Raw genomic sequence first — 13,959 nt, 5'->3', positions numbered from 1 at the left:
ATAAAAGAATTATCTTTAGATCCTATTATCTTAATTAAATCTGATTTATTTTTAAGGTCGGTGACAGAATTTTAGAAGTAAGTGGAATTGACTTAAGACAGGCTACACACGAAAAAGCTGTGAAGGCCATAAAAGATGCCTCCAACCCGGTGGTTTTCCTTGTTCAGTCACTTGTGCCTTGGGTAAGTCTAATTTCCTGTTTTTCAGGATACCTTAATCAAATAAATATCGCAAAAAGTCAGCATATAATGCAACAAACAGCTTATAATGTTTTATTGACGTCATTCGGTGAGTTTACGTTTGCCGCGATTGTAATATTTTGGGTTCTAAAGGCATGATATCAATTAATTGATATCAATTTTGTATTAACAAAACAAATATTTTTCTTAAAAGCTTATATGCATTTTATTAAAGATTATTATCATATAAAGTCAAATTATTATTGTTTAATCTTGTGTCAGATGCAGAAGTCTGAAGTTCTCCCGTAGTATCCTGTTAAGATATCGATTATCTCCCCGATTATAGTCACTGATTATATTTCCTGATTTTAAAGTATCCATATTATATATCCCAAAATATAACTCTTTCAGAATATATTGCATCGGCAATTTCAATAAATTTTTTTATGCCTATATATCCTAAAATTCACATTTCTTTTATGTTTATTGAGTTCGCTAGATCTGGTGTTTTGAGATATTTCAGAATATTGTATTTTCGGTTTCAGTGAGAAATGTTACATAGTTCAACGTGCAACTTTGCAATTTTTAATAATGCTGACATTATGGGATTAGTATATACAGGGTGTCCCGGTTCATGTGGAAAATCTCTCGGATCTAGGTAGAACATCGAAAAATAATACCGAAGGTTCGTATAATAAAAAATTCCTACAGGCCTTCTTTACGAAGATACAGCCTCCTAAAGGACGCTGCTGGAAATTGGTTTTTCATAAATTACTTTTAAACTACCCGGTAGAATTTAATACATATTTTAGATCATGAACACTATTAGGGACCTCTTAAAATGACATCCTTAAAATACATTTACCTTGTTTACTTTACCAGGGGCAGACTAGGTTTTACACTTTAATGCGTATATTTTTAACACCCTGTATGTTAAAGTCTAAAAAAAATAAATTTGGATACCTTAAACCCTAGGCTAAAAAAAAGGTACTGTTGTTCATTATCGATAAAATGAACCATTTTGGAGAAAAAAAATAATAAACGAGCCAATGTTTTTTTTTAATGAGATAAATACGCCAGTTATTTAAAGACCAGAAAATTTTTATGTAAGTCATTTAATTTAAAAAAAATACATGTTCCTAAAAATACAGTGGTGTCCTAAAAAATACTTTTACAAAATATTTCTTATTTATTATACGTTTATTTTTTTTTGTTATTCTTAACATAAAAACTAAACATAAAAAAAAACTAAAAAAATAATGTGAACCAATCGTATTGTACCTGACTTATTTATCGGAATTTTTGCATTTTTGAACGCATTATTGTTACAAAAGTTGCTATACTCCAAATTTGGCAAATACCTATCATTTAGACCTAATCTTTGTCAACATATTCATCCTTTATTTGATAATATTTTTTTAATTTTTGTATTTTTTGGTAACTTTTGATTTAAATTATGTCAAAATATGGAGTTTACTTTTATTGAGTATGCAGATATGCATCCTATGTATGGTCTGGTGTCTTGCAATGCATTGGAAGCAAAAAGATTGTACAAAGAAAGATTTCCCAATCGCATTATTCCGGATCAGAAAACATTTCAACGTGTTGATCAACGTCTAAGGGAAACTGGTAGGTTTTTTGTTTTCCCCTTAATGAGGTAATACTATTAAATTTCCTCAATGCAATTTTAGGATGTTTTAAAAAAAAAAGAATAATGGTGGTCGGAGGAGCACGTACAGTGCAATTGGAAGAAAATATTTTAGACGCTGTAGCTGACACTCCTACAACGAGTACTCGAAAATTAGCCGCTCAGCTTCATTCGTCCAAGTGCATGAACTACTACCCAGAGATTTTGCTCCTAGAATACACTTCGCAAACTGGCTGTTAGGTCAACAGCAAAATAATCCTAACTTTATGAGCACAATTCTTTTTACGGATGAAGCAGGGTTTACCAAAAATTGAATTAAAAACTTACATAACTCGCATGTATGGGCTGATGAAAATCCCCGTGATATTATTATTTCTCATCATCAACATCAATTCCAATCAATAAATATCTGGGCAGGAATTATTGGTAATTTTTTGATTGGGCCATTTGAACTGCCACCACATTCAAACGGAGAACTTTATTTGGAGTTCCTCCAGAACAATCTTCCAGATTTATTAGAAGATTTGCCCCTTGCAACCCGCAGAGATATGTATTTTATGAATGATGGAGCCCCACCCCAGTTTAGCCTTGCTGTTTGCTGTAAGACACCACTTAAATAATAGTTGCTTGGCCTCCTCGGTCTCCCGATCTAACGCCATTAGATTTTTATCTATGGGGTCACCTTAAAACCTTGGTGTATTCCACCCTAGTCGATACTTGGGAAGAACTGCTCCAAAGAATTACATTTCATTGTGATAATATAAAAAACAATCTTGGGTTATTGTGGCGAGTGCAGCAGTCCTCGATTCGTCGTGCCCGCGAATGTGTTAGAGTTCACGGAGCCCACGTCGAACCTACTTATGAAGTTTTTAATAATTAATTGTTTATTGCTCGTATTGAAGAATTTAACTTTTGCTTACAAATTTGGTTTTTGGCATTTTTTTGTAAGTTGTTTTTTCTAATTTAAAAACATACACTCATCGTAGGTTTTTTTAAATTATTTTGTAAAAGTATTTTTTAGGACACTACTGTATTTTTAGGAACATGTATTATCTTAAATTAAATGATTTACATCGAAATTTCTCTGTTCTTTAAATAACTAGCGTACTTATCTGATTTAAAAAAAAAAATAAACATTGGCTCGTTTATTATTTTTTTTCTCCAAAACGGTTCATTTTATCGATAATGAAAAAGAGTACCTTTTTTTAGCCTAGGGTTCAAGGTATCCAAATATATTTTTTTTAGACTTTTACATACAGGGTGTTAAAATATATGTATTAAAGTGTACAACCTAGTCCGCGCCTGGTAAAGTAAACAAGCTTTGTCAATGTAAATGTATTTTAAGAGGTCCCTAATAGTGTTCATCACCTAAAATTTTTATTATAGGAACGTTCGGTATTATTTTTCGATGTTCTACCTGGATCCGAGAGATTTCCCACATGAACCGGGACACCCTGTATAGTTTGTTTTTAAATTGTATATAATAACTCATTAAACTTAAAAGGCAATATTAATCAATGTAACTTTTCTTAATTTTTTTAGAATTGAATAAAACTAAATACGTTTCTATATATAGAAATTATTTAATTCTTGTGCACTTTTTTTATTTATACATATTTGGCAGAACTTATTAAAATATATTTGTGCCTTAGACTAGATTAAATTAGGTTAAATGGTTAGATTTGATTTCATACACAAATGTCCTATGATACCGCAATCTTATTGTAGCACCTCCGGACTATGTTAAAGCCAGTGTTTTTAATTAAACTTTAAAGGTCTGACACTGGCTCCTGCCTATATCTGATTGGTTCTGGCTTGTCTTGGTGGTCTCTTAAACGTTCTAACCTAATCCTGTATAATGCTTTATACTGGCATCATACATAGCAAACCGGCCATTATCCTTACCACTTTTGCTGGAGCTTCAAAAAGTCTATGTTAAAATTGGGCGTATAAGTTTTCATAAAACTTTATGAAGTTTTTATGTTTTATATACATGACACAGTATTAAATTGCGACATTTTCTGCCTGGAATGCGGTGGCTTAATTCCCCTTATGACAATATTTGTTTTTGACTTATCCGATTATGAAAGCGATTTTTTTACATAAAATAATTTAAAAATCCATTTTTCTGCACTACTACTTTATTCGCACAAAAAATCGGCACAATTAAATTACTTACTCCACTTTCTGCATTTATACAGTGTTTCCAAGAATTGACTTTTAAAAAACGATCCAAAAGCATTTTATTTTGTCAAATTTACATACTTCGAACATTGAAAGGCCTGATGTTTAGAACCTTAAAAAATACGAAAGCTAACAGCAAAATATATGTTTGACGATTCTATGAGAAGTAATTGACACAACTTTTGGATGCCAATAATTTAGGATTGTGACCCAATCAATGTCTACATGTACGAGGAATTGTAAAAAATCAACCTTTAAATTGAACTATAATAACCTACACCCCATAAATTGAGTTATAGTCAAATATTGAGAAGAAACATTTTTAAATATTAAAAACGAGTACTCCTATTACTCTTTGGATTATCATATAGCTGTCTTGGATTATTGTTGGACGATTTTCGTAAACATCACTTTTCGGACCAAACAAGGATTAGAGCATTTTATGTTGGTGACATTACACGGTAAATGACTGAATTTATTCATATTCTATAAATAAATGATTAGGACTTCATTTTTGTTTGTGAGTTGGTCGGAAATATTTTCCAAATATAAGCTTTTGCGACAATTTTTTTCCGATAATTTTATAATTCCCACATTTAAAATTAATAAATTTAGTAAATAAAAGAGATACTGCTTATATTTATCTACATTTTAACCGTCTCTAATATGAATCTGATAAAATATGATGCTTTTGGGTCGTTTTAGCACAAGCAGGAGTTTGTATGAAGAGTCAAAATTTTGACCTAAGCTCATAAATAAAAAAGTTTTTCCTCTTTTGGAGTCAATCGATGGGTACACTTTATATTCAAAACGCCAGGTATTTGAAACATATTTCATCAAAATAGATAATAGATGTTCATAAAATATGTGGATGTTTCATTTATAATCTCATGTAATCAGGAAAATTATATTCTATTTGGTACAATAAACATAATTTAAAACAAAGAAGTGAAAACAAGGTAATTTGACCAACCTAGTACGCTTAATCACTAAACCCCGTAAGTCTACTAAAAAAACTATTAATAATGACAAAATATTACAAAATTGTTTTATAAATAATTACTTTCTTATGTGATGAGAAAATCGGTTTTCCCCTATTGAAATCCTCGTTTTTTTATCCAATCTTTTACATAATTAATTATATTTTAAACTAAATAAAATAAAAATTACATTATATTTTTTATAACTTGGTAACAGTCAAGTCACTACTACTTGTCACTACAACAGGCGACGAAAGCTGAACTTTCGAAACGTAAAAAAGTCCTACTGTATTGCCATAACTTCTTAAATTGCTTACGAATATAATCACGATAATGTTCTTATTAAGAACATATACTTTATTAGGTTGTTCTTTATATCATATACAACGGTATTTATTAACAATATTTAAATTTATTCTTTTACAGCGGGACACCAACGACATACAAAACAACAATTTAGATAATGACGGGAGTTTCAATCATCAACTCTACAATCACGACGATAATGACAATGTTAGCAATAAAGGTAATTAATTTTATAATATGAATTTATTTTAATTAAACATATGATATATTTTCAGAAACAACAAATACATCTCCTAGAATTGCAGCAGCAACGCCAAACCTTAGTAAATCTTCAAATCAAAAACCTTTTTCAGTTGCCGATGAATCTAGTGATGATGAAGAGGATGAAACTGCTTTGGAAGGACGAACTGTATCAGCGGGTGGACAGCAGGTAAATCAAAAACATCATTATTTTTCTGTAATATGCAATTGTTTTCAATAATAGCACTAGTGCTACATACTTACTGATATATCTTTATCAGTAGAACTATCAATAGTATATTATAGAAACATCAACTGCTGGATGGTATATGATTACCTGAAGTATTAGAAGAATAATACTTTACTAATACTCAATATTCTTCTAAAGGTGAATAATACAGAAAGCGCTCAAACTACAATTGATCCAAATACATAGTTCCAAATTTTTTTAATTTTTTTTTGAGGAATTACAGCATTTTTAACTTAAATGCCCCTCAAAATTACTATAGAGCATCTGTATACTGTGTTCTTTTGATGCAAGAAATTATATTATTTCTGTTCTATGGAACCATTTTGTGGATTTCGTAGTATACCGAGGTATCAATGATAATTTAAACAAGTAAAATCTGGAAAATTCGAAATAACAAAATTTAAAGGCAATAGAAAAGAAAAAATCCAAAGATAATAAAGTTCAGAGATCTATTAGAATCTTTGATGTGCCGCGAATAGTCCGTGTGCCGGTGTTGCTTGTATTGTCACATGACATGCATGTTTAAATCGCAAAATTTTACGTGAAAAGAGTCATAAAGTAATATTCTAAGTGATATTTAATCATTTCATTAAATAAATAAATGTTTTAAGCATTTATTGAAGATTTTATACATTTGATTCGTAAAATTTGACTAAATGCGCCCACGTACTATTTTGTTAGACGTCTGACCTCAGTTACAGCCACTCAAGCGTGAAAAGTTGCACAGGTCCGGCCTTAAATTTATTTGTATTTAAAACTTTATTATTCGGGATTTTTGAGTTCAGTTTTATTAAGTTAGAAATTCGGGATAGTTGATAGTAAGATAATATTTAATTTAAATATAAGAAATTTTAATTTAATAAGTTTTGTTTTTAGCGCCATCAGTGGGGTGGTGTGTGATGAGAGAATAGGTGGTACGAATTACTTAGGCCCTTGTATTCTGTGGATTAAGGCATTAAATATTTACTTTTTGACACAAAAGGGTAAAATGTTTTGGTTTGTCTTCAAATTTTATATATTTCCTTTTTTTGGGTATTTATTTTTACTTGGTGGTGATTGTTAATGGGGATTTTGGCTGCCATATTCAATGTCCTTTATTACTGTTTTTTTTTTAAATTAATACATATTATGATACATTATTATAATAATATACTCATGAAAACTCCCATCTCTAAATTTATTACCAACTTCTTTTGATAAAAAGTAATTATGTAGTCAGAAAAGTGGAAGTATATTTTTTTAAATAAACTTTTACATTAAAAATCATCTAGCTGTCTATATCTAATGCCTGTAAAAGGCACAAGTTTTACTTATAAAAAACACATTTTACATCCTGGATGTAATATTTATTAATTTGTTTGCCTCATATTTAGTTATTGTGCATATCAGGAGAGATAAGATGAAAATTAACAAAAATAAATGCTTATACTAAAAACTAAAAATTGTAATGTCATTCTTTCATTTTAAGCATACTGGATCCTAAAACTACAGTGAGGATACTAAATACTTTTATAAATTTAACCATTCTTTTGAATCTGGCCGAAAGAATTAATACAATGTTCTAAATTCTGTTTTTTTTGCCTTTGTTCTTTAGCAGTTTCTTCCATAAAGAAAGGAAGGATTCCAACTTCATCTAGCACATCAGCATATGGATACTAAAGCATTACCTTATATATAATTTATTCTATTGCTGAAGGACAAACAGGGGCAGTAAGCTGAAAAAAACAAAACTTTATACTTTTTTTAATTAATAAAAATAGGGTTTTCTAACTACGACAAAAATGGGACTTTTTTTTAGAGAATGGAGGAAGAAGCAGTCTTTAATGTGTCGCTGAAGGACAACAGGGGCAGTAAGCTGTAAAAACCAAAATGTTAAACTTGTTTAATTAATTAAAATAGGGTTTTCTTACTATGGCAAAAAAGGGATTCCATTCTTTGGAAATTTTTCCCAAAGAATGGAAATCATACATCAATCATAAATGTATCATACCATGTTTTGGCTTAATAATTGATGGATTTTTCCTCCCAAAATTTTTTAATTTTCTTTAAATATTCTATACATTACCTGACAATTCCATTACATTAGCTCTTTTGTTAACCATCTTAAGCTTAAATCTAAGTTTTATCAGATATCTCCGCAAGGTTGAGACTGAGAAATGTTTGTCCCTTGCGCTAAGGTGTCCTTAACCATCTCTATGGTCAAAACCTCATTGTTTTTGTATTTAGAATACACACCTTTCCTTAGCAATTTGGCAATATCCGTGTCAAGTCCCTTTGATTGTCCTGCATCTTTCCTTTTTATTCTGCCTTAAATCCCCTTTTTACAGGTATATTGTACTATAAGGAACCCATGTTAAAAACGCTGTTTTTTGCAAAGCACTACAATCATTTGTGAACTTAGGATCATTTTTTTATATTGTTATAGACATTTAGATAAATTTGTTTGGCGTCTGTACTTAAACAATAACGTTTTAAAACTGCTTGATTTTCTTCTGTAGCTTTTACTTCCCTTGTTTTTTTTTGCTTCCTCAACACTAGAAAATGAACTATCAGAACTATGTAAGTCTAAATCACTGTCCAGATCACTCTTATTGTTTTCATCACAAATGTTATTGTGTACCCACGGTCTCCATAAGCCCGCACAAACACTTTCCTCTTCATTTGCCAAATTTTACTGCCTATTTTCCCAGGGTCGAAACATTTTAAGGTCTTTAGGTATAATACCAAAACATATCCACAAACACAAATAAAAAAAACACACTTGCTCACAGTAAAAACTGCAAAAAATTTAGACGAATACAGGCCAAGTTCTAAATTCTCTACTTTCATAAACGTGTAAAAAGCAAAACTGGCAAAACCCATCAAATAATAATAACCTCACATGACTATTAAAGGTGATAGACCCATCGACACAACTATTTTAAAGGCGATAGACCCATCCTTAAAGATCTCTTTAAAAAAAACGTCGAAAATAATACAAAAACAGCTCAAAAATTTTTATATGGGTACGGCCCCGTAATTCTCAAAATCAGTGGGATAGAGAGAGATACACAATCACTTGCAAAGCCTAAAGTAGGAATCGCCAGAACGCAGGTGTTTTATCTTTGTTTAATAGACTGGCTAAAAAGAGGTGACAAGTCTGTGAGTGCTGAAAGTGTTTAAAATATTTTGTAAGATGCTTGGTTTTAGTCCGCGGTCAATTTTTTGATACTATTTTCTTGTGATATTAATTTCTTTTTAAAAATGGAAATTTTCGAAAGAAAAAAGATTCATAGATAAACAATATAAAATTTTGCCATTTAAACATGTATATCATGCGACAATAAATACGACATAGGCACACGGATTAGTTAGTGCGACATCTGCGACACATCAAAGATTCTAATAGATCTCTGAACTGGACTTTAATAGAGTGTGTAACCATCCTTGTTTTCACTAACACCTCGACATCTGCTTGGCGTGCTTCTAATAAAATTAGTAATGTTGTTTTTCTCAATTGGTAGCCATTGCTCTTGCATACATTTCAGTAACTCTTCTCTAGTCTGAAAGCTTTTCCTTAATTTAAAATACGCCTCTTCAACATATCCCAAATGTGCTCGAGAGGATTTAAGTTGCTGCGTTGATTGCGCAGGCCATAACAATACCTGAATATGATGTGCTACTCCAAAAAGTTTCAAGCGATTCAAAATGCGAACCTGTATATTACAAGAGAAGTTAGAATCGGATTTGTACGAAAACCTATCGAAACTCGAGCCGAATGTTTGACCAGTGACACTAATACCATTTACATTATTGGCGGTAATATTAGGGTCTTATAATGCCTAAAGGCGAATAAACCTGTATAATGTTGGTCTTGTTGGAACAGTATGTAATTTTCTTACATTACCAGCATCTTAAAATCTTTGCCACAACCTTCCTATGGTATGACTTATAGGTAACTTCTGCGACGTCGTGGATACATTCATACCAGCTTGTGTCACATCAATAGCTCGTAGGAAACATCTTGATCGCTGTGTTTCACGATCATGATATTGCCTTTGCATATTGATTATGTAGCACGCAAATTAAAACAACTTGTCAGTACACTGGAAGCAAAAAATTATACCTTTTAATATATGATACATTTTCAGTGTACCAAATACGCCTTAAAGAATTTAAACAATTTATTTAATATTAATAGGCATAACTTAATAAAGGAATGTCCAACAAATATTAAACACAATCTATTTTCGTCTAAAAATAAAACGTTTTTTTCCTTGTCCTTTGTAAAATTATAAATAAGTAAACATGTATTATGCATAAAATCAACTCTTAAATCGTTTTTTTCTTTACAGCCAAACGATGTATTTCTTTTCACATTGTGTTCATGCTGAATAAACAAAAATGTTTTGAGGTCTCTTACCATCCTTAAGCTTTGTCGATGTCTTTGTTATGTTAATAGGGACAACTCAATGACCAGTTTAAAAGCCGGTATTCTGTTGAAAAAGTTGCCATTAGCATAAATATATGGATAATAGAACCTGATATTTTTTCCAAAAAGATATGCCAAATGCGATTTTCTATATTACATCATGTTAGAGTAATCAAAGAAGGAAAAGTTAAGGTTGCAATGCGAATAATTATTTTACAGATTATTTATTTGCGAGTTTTAACGTCACATTACTATGGTCCGTTTTTTATTGATCCGATTTGAGTGAAATTTACGTTATTTAGTACGGGATTATTGAATTATGACGAGTGTTTAGCATGTTGAATTTTAAGACCAAGTGACTTATATACATTTTTGCTAACGGTCTGATTAAATTCAAATTTGGTAAGCTGAGTTTATTGAGAATATAACTAATTAATTTTGACCAATATGTGATGTGACATATTAAATTTTAAGATCATGTGAGTTTATAAAATTTGAAAAATAGATTACTTTATGGTTCTCTACATCAAAATACTTGATGAATTCTTCTTTCTCTTATGTGATTTTCCTCCTCACCAGGCCTAACAATCTTTCTGATAAGAGACTGACTGTTCACTGACCACCAACCAAACTTTATTTATGAAACCAATATTAGGTTATGAATTGTATCTTCGCCTGTTTGCACCTCTAAAGCTATATTGCCAAATATTTTTTTATTTTCCCAAAAATGCCACAACTCGCTTCTGAATCATTTTTTAATCAATTTTTAAATTATTGTTAATTAAAATTGAAATGGGTCAATAATTTCCTACACCAGAATAAAATAATAATATTGGTATATCTCATTTTGCTGTGTTACTGCACGCCGCACTGTTGAATTTTAAAGCGTTATTATTTTTTTTGGGGGCAATTCGGCACTGTAGGGATTTGATTTTAATTGCATTTGAAACAAGACCTATTTCGTACGAAAAAACAATTTCGTTTTCGACATCATTTTCTCTTCAAGATTATCATAAGTGCCACACTATATTGCCAGAACTTTCTATCGAAAGAGTCTAGGAGCAGCAACGAGGGGAAGAAATTATTAGTAAAACCCTGGAATTGGATTCAAGACGATCAAGCAGAAGTGTTGGAGAGGAACTTGAAAAGTGTTGGAGTCTACAAATGTTTCAAATATTCCAAGATTAGAAGATATTTTCCAAAGATCATCGGAAAAGAATGGAATTTTGTGAAGCCATGATGGAAAAAGCAAATGAAAATGAAAATTTTTTAAGAAATATGTTAACTTCAAATAAATCTTCTTTTCCACAAAATTTTTCACTTTCCTACTCAGTCTCCTCAAAAATTGGTGTTTGGGCTGCTATTTTATGCTGCCATATTATAGAACCATTTTTATTGGTAGTACTTTAAACAGCCAACCATAAGTTGGTGCAAAACCATTTACAGACACGAATTTTGTAGGCTAACAAATTTAGAGGAGTTTCAAAAGAAAATTGCTGAATGTGATAATTCAATTTCATTGGAAACTATTTTGGAAGCACGAAATGGCTTTTATGATAGGTTATCTTATTGGTTAGCCAAAAAAGGGGGTCTTATCAAGCCTTTTATTTAGAATAAAGCTTTAATTTTAATCCTTAAAAAAATCCATGACACATCCTTGAAACCGTACCAATCTATAACTAATCGCTACCGAGTTTAAAAAAATTATAAATATTAGATATTACTACCACTGTCTGTAGTACTCTGCATTAGCCCTTAATACTATTGTACACACGTGTAACATAACTTTAGATAGCACAGGTAGGTTCATTTATTTATTTTTTATAGATTGATCGCGCCAGTGCTGCCAACGTTCGAAGGTCCAAAGAGGAAATCGCAGCTGACCAGGAGAAGGAAGACGAGTTCGGTTATACTACAAGTAAGTGAATCTTTTTTTAATTCAAAATTAAATACGAAGTTTATGCGGTTATATCAATTCATTTGTGGTTTTGACAGTGATAAAATCGATTCAATAACTTTATGTATCGGGAAGCGAAGTGGAGCATTTAGAGAGTTTCCCCCAGCGTAAACAATGGGGGCTTTTGTTGCAGCTTGGCTATTGTTCTCAAGTGAACTGAATTGCTAATATTTTAATTTGTCAGCAGCGTTTGGGAAATGATAGAAAATGTTTAGCTTTGGGAAGTTTCAACAGCATACACTATATATTAATAATCAATTATGTATGTACGCCCGATTATGATCATGAAGGCGGTAAAGTTAAAAGAAAAGTTAATTTTTGACTCCTTTTAAAAGCTTTTTAAACTGAAAATATGTCGACGTAATTTTGGATTACCGTTTGCCGGGAAGAATATAGAGTCTATATCAATAGTAGAAAATGCGTTTTTACCTGGTTTTAATTAGATTTCCTAATTGTAGTAAAAGGTTAATTAAAAATAATAATTTTCATTTTTATAGAATATATATTTACATTTATTATTTAAATACAAACATACGAAGAAAAAGCGTGATTCTTGAGTCAAGCAACTTTTATCAAAATTAACTCATTTCAATAGAAATGTTTTCGTTAAATGGCTCATTCAAACCTAATTAAAGTATTGAATGAAACATTTTGATTATTATAAGGGGTTTGAAATTAAAAGATTGCATGTACAGGGTGTCCCAAATTTGAGAATGATTATTGAGATCTTGTAAACCGTAAAAGATACAAGGCCAGAAAAAATTATGTAACTAGATGCTTATTAAAATATTAATTTTTTTTTGAAAATTGAATATTTTCGGAGACATTCGCCAAAAGGCAAACATTTTTTCTTTAATCCTCGAGAATTTGGCTACATTATAGCAGCACCTCAGACTTTGTTTTGCTACAATGTAGGCAAATTGTGCGCAGTACCATTTCTCATCCATAATGGAAGCAACTAGGACATTCCTCAGTATACTGTTATTGTACCATTGCAGTGATAAGAAATCTTATCTAAATTATGTTTTAACCGAAAGAAACTATACTAATAATTAGTGATTGAAAAATGTCATTATCGGTCGTAATTAATGTAAATGTATATTACCAAATAAAATCTAATTTATTGACTATATAATATGGTCCTATGGTTGAAACCCTTGTGTGACATTCAAATTATGAGACAGTTTGACTACTAACCAAAATATTACATGAATATTATTTTTTAAAGAAAATTAAAACTAAACTAAGATTACAACTACTTGTAAGCAGTAGTACCTACCTACAAAAATACGCTGGTGATTGCCAAAACTATCTGCCAAGTGAGATTTAGTGATAACTAACTGAAAAATAATTAGCGTTTTAAATAGGCTTTTTAATTTTGTACAGAACCACAATTTTAAATTAAATGCATATGAATTTCTAATAATAATAATAAATAAATAAGGGATATATATACCAAAGGGACATATAAACCGTAAAGTCGAAATTATACCCATTTGTAGTTACGTCATCCAGGTGAGAAAAAACGTATGGCGTAGATATATTTGCCAATCAATATTAGGTTAGAAACTTTACCATCGCCTTCAGAAATTAATAGTCTGCTATGTATTTTTATACGTTCAGAAATTAACAAATGATTTATTTTAGCAGCATATTATTATATTTTTATATTCGTGTATATACTTTCATTCCCAAAAAATTAAAAAAAAAACTTGTAGTATTTATTGTATTATTAACAAACTTAACAATTAACAAATATTATTATAATTAATCATAAATAATGGGACATAAACAACAAATCCGA

The 13,959-nt window shown here is 30.6% G+C and overlaps 1 protein-coding gene across 3 annotated transcripts in view; it reads left to right on the top strand.

Annotated features, from left to right (window-relative positions):
- LOC126746900 (inaD-like protein) overlaps positions 1-13,959 on the top strand; it is a 226,928-nt gene that overhangs the window by 68,747 nt on the left and 144,222 nt on the right. For all 3 annotated transcript variants that reach the window (XM_050455323.1, XM_050455332.1, XM_050455314.1), the window contains exons 16-19: positions 57-182; positions 5,418-5,517; positions 5,573-5,727; positions 12,026-12,116. In XM_050455323.1, coding sequence (XP_050311280.1) covers positions 57-182; positions 5,418-5,517; positions 5,573-5,727; positions 12,026-12,116 — 472 coding nt within the window. The remainder of the gene's footprint in view (positions 1-56; positions 183-5,417; positions 5,518-5,572; positions 5,728-12,025; positions 12,117-13,959) is intronic.

This window comes from Anthonomus grandis, chromosome 2 (genome assembly GCF_022605725.1).
Source record: "Anthonomus grandis grandis chromosome 2, icAntGran1.3, whole genome shotgun sequence".
NCBI classification, from domain to species: Eukaryota; Metazoa; Arthropoda; class Insecta; order Coleoptera; family Curculionidae; genus Anthonomus; species Anthonomus grandis.
This window is presented reverse-complemented; position numbering and strand designations above follow the sequence as displayed.